Genomic DNA, 3,449 nt, shown 5'->3' on the forward strand with positions numbered 1-3,449 from the left:
CTAGCCATTCCGTCCTATTAGCTTAAGGCTACGATTCGTTAGCTGGACCTGTTTGTGAAAATTTTCGTCCTCCCTCTTCTAATTATATTGTCGTTGGGGCTTTGTTGTCGTCTTACCCCCTCTAACTGGCTTTCGCAAGGCAATATTACTCAGCTGAATGGGAGTACATCAATAATTTCTCAGTTTGTCTGGGGAGACTCTCTACCGAGCAGCCATCTTGACGGTGTTCCAGCCGGAAGCCCCTTAATGTCTGAAATTTGCTCAAACTTTTATTAGCTGTCAACTAAAACATAAATCAAAGCACTCATTTTGGGACATTTTATTAACAGAAACAATAAATATTAAGAACAATACATCGTCTAAAACAGACTGTCAAAGCGCCCTGTAGTCATAATCAGTCTTTCTGCTCTGCTGCTCAGAGTAAGACGCCCCTCCCTTCAACATGGACTCTTGTGTGTTTGTCCAGATTTCCTTTTTGGATGAATCTTTGTCCACAAAACTCACAGGAAAACGGTTTCTCTCCAGTGTGGAGCCTCATGTGTATTTTCAAGTTGGACTTGTAGCCAAACCTTTGTCCGCACACTTCGCAGGCGAACGGCTTCATCCCTGTATGTGTCCTCATGTGGATCTTCAGGGACTCCTTGTGGCTGAACCTTTGTCCACAAACGTCACAGCCAAACGGTTTCTCTCCTGAATGCAGCCTCATGTGGATTTTGTGCGACTCCTTGTGGCTGAACCGTTGCCCGCACAGATCGCATCCGAAGGGTTTCTCCCCAGTGTGGCTCCTCCTGTGCTTGTTCAGGTTGGCCTGTTGGCTGTATCTCTGCCCACACACGTCGCACTCAAAGGGTTTCTCCCCTGAGTGACTCACTGTGTGCCGGTTTAGATGCGCCTTCTGGCTGAATCTTTTCCCACAGACGTCACAACAGAACGGTTTGTCTCCAGTGTGGATTCTGGTGTGCTGGTTCAGATGGGCCTGCTGGTTGAACCTCTGACCACAGACGTCGCAGCAGAAGGGTTTCTCTCCGGTGTGAATCCTCATGTGGATCTTCAGATCGGTTCTCCTGGTGAAACTTTTCCCACAGTCACAACTAAAATACTTCAGCGCAGTTTGATCTTTACTTGGTGAATTGATGTCTTTCTGCTTCCGCTTCTCGTTGCAGTTCAGAGAGCGAATGATGGAATGACCCGTCTTGTGTCTCTGGAGGGAGCGCTTGCTGGCGAACTGGTTGCTGCACTCGGAGCAGCTCCGGGTCTTGTTTCCCGGAGGAGTCCAGTCGTCTTCGGCTCCGGACTCGGAACCCGATAGGGGCTTCAGGTCAGCTTCGCCACGCTTCAATCTATCGTACTCCTCACTTTCCTCTGTCTCTGAAGAGTTCAGAGCCTCTCTGTGAATGTTGTGGTCAAGCCTTCTGCTGGAGCCTGCTACCTCACCGTCCTCTTCATCACTTTCTGCCTTCGTTTGATGAGCTGAGCTGCTTGGAAGAACTTCATCTTCTGCTTGGTGACGATGTGAGAGCAAAGGTTTCTCTTCTTCATCGTCATCTTCGTCATTCTCACCCTTCACAATGACTATATTTAAAGGGAACACGTCTTCAGTGGGAGGGAGCTCCTCCTCCTCCTCCAGGCTGCTCCACAGCTCTTCCTGTTCCTGCTTAATGCAGATGGATTCTGGATCCGGCTGGTCCGCATCAGAACTTTGGTCTTCAGGAGGATCTTCCTCCACCAGCAGCATCAGCTGAACATCTGCAGAGAAGATGGCAGAGCTTGGATTAGTTCACACGAAGCCATGGTCGAGAAAACAGGCTGAAGGTTCAGTGATCAACCCAAATCAACCTGCAGATCCTCCAGAAACTACGTATTTATAACAGAGAGATCAGGGAAGAGTCCCTGAAGATAAAAAGAACATATTCAAACAGAATTTTACATAATCAACAAGAAACAATTTGGACACTTTTCCTCCAGCTGAGAAAGAAAACCTGAAATGATTAACAGAACCTGTAAGACAGATATTTCAGCACAGCCAATGTGATCCAGCTGCTCGTGGATCTTTGGCACATCCTGTGGTTCTGGTCTAGTCCAAACCCCCTGCTGGAGAAACACTGCTACTGCAGAGGAAGCTCCGTTCAGCCGCCTGGAGGGAAATGACCGGTTCTGATCCACTTCCAGCTGAAACAGTGAAAAAGCTCATTGCATGTATAAAATATTTCCATGCTGCGATCGATGATTCAGATCCATTACTTGGTTTACTAGATTCTGAACCATTAAAGCAATCTAGCCTTCATGGACAGAGATTTAAACACAAAGTTCCAGTAAAACTTTGTTAAATATGATTTGGTTGAAAATTTTGTACACCTAAAAAAGTTAGTGGCCCAGTGCAACCAGTTACAGGCCTGAGTTGAGTCAGCTGCAGCCTAGCAAGCTAACTGCTAGCATTAGCTCTTCTTCTTTACTTTAAATGGTCAGAAAGGTTTGATTAAAACTCTTTGCAAGAATTTAAAGGAGAAACAGAAACAGACAGAAACTAGAGATCATGTAGCCCATCGCTAACCACAGCATGTTTAACAACTGAATGGTTGTCATGGAGATTAAAGGATTTCTCAAACCTGAACGAATCAAGGTAACACTCCATGTTTTTTTTTCATGAGGGAATAACAGAACAGCTCAAAAAGGTGAATTTTACACAATGCCTTTAAAATACTGGAATGTGTTTTAATTACATTAAAACTTTACTTAAAAAATACAAACATATTATACAATTTCTATACATCCTAAGATTCAAAATTGGTGCGCAAATCTAAAAAATAAGACAGAAATATCAAATTTAAACACATTTTAAGTTTTCATTTGGAGACCAATTTACCAGAGTTTTGGAGTTGTTTTTATTACTGTGTTTAAATAATGCGGCCAAAGTGCCTTGTTGGATTACCTGAACAACGGCGCCCCCGAGTGGTCAGGCTGATGTTCATGTAAACAGAAATGCCACTCACAACATGGCGGCTACATTGACCTGCTGCTCGGACGCTCGTGTGGCTCTAGCCTGCTGTCCGCAGCTAGCAGCTGCTGATCAGCAGCATGAGACCGCCGAGCTTTCCAGACACGGTCCCTGACTAGACCAGTCCACCCAGTCCACAGCTGATAATGGGAAAGAAAAGGAACCAACCGGGATGTTCGGGGCTGAAAGCAGCATCCAGTATTTCGTGTCTCTGCTCCTCTGCTGCATCCAGTCGCTGTTTGACCTGCTGTCTCCACATCTCTGCTAGCTTTTCTCTCTCCAAACTTTCCTTTAACAGTTACTGAGCAGTTCCAGCTGAGCCTCAAACCGTTTCTCTTCTTTCCAGAGTTCACCAACTGCTGCTGTTTCTGTCTTACAGCTTTATTAACTCTCCCGCTGCTGCTCCGTGGACAGAAACCCGAGAAAACACGGAGGACGGCGCTCCGACCAGCCC

General features: G+C 45.9%; 1 protein-coding gene across 1 annotated transcript; it reads right to left on the minus strand.

The window, feature by feature from the left end:
- Positions 1-304: 304 nt before the first annotated feature.
- LOC122832722 (zinc finger protein OZF-like) lies at positions 305-3,449 on the minus strand. The gene is made up of 2 exons (XM_044119764.1): positions 3,164-3,449; positions 305-1,746 (listed from the first exon to the last, which is right to left on the minus strand). Exons 1-2 carry the CDS (start codon positions 3,252-3,254, stop codon positions 416-418), a joined length of 1,422 nt encoding a protein of 473 aa, XP_043975699.1. The 5' UTR covers positions 3,255-3,449; the 3' UTR covers positions 305-415.

Source organism: Gambusia affinis, linkage group LG06 (assembly GCF_019740435.1).
Source record: "Gambusia affinis linkage group LG06, SWU_Gaff_1.0, whole genome shotgun sequence".
Taxonomy (NCBI): Eukaryota; Metazoa; Chordata; class Actinopteri; order Cyprinodontiformes; family Poeciliidae; genus Gambusia; species Gambusia affinis.

Excerpts from the sequence above, each read along its gene's own strand:
- LOC122832722 (XM_044119764.1), bottom strand. The coding sequence starts at position 3,254 with ATGTGGAGACAGCAGGTCAAACAGCGACTGGATGCAGCAGAGGAGCAG. Across the intron at positions 1,747-3,163 it reads TTTCAGCCCCGAACATCCCG|ATGTTCAGCTGATGCTGCTG; the intron begins GTTGGTTCCTTT and ends TCTTCTCTGCAG.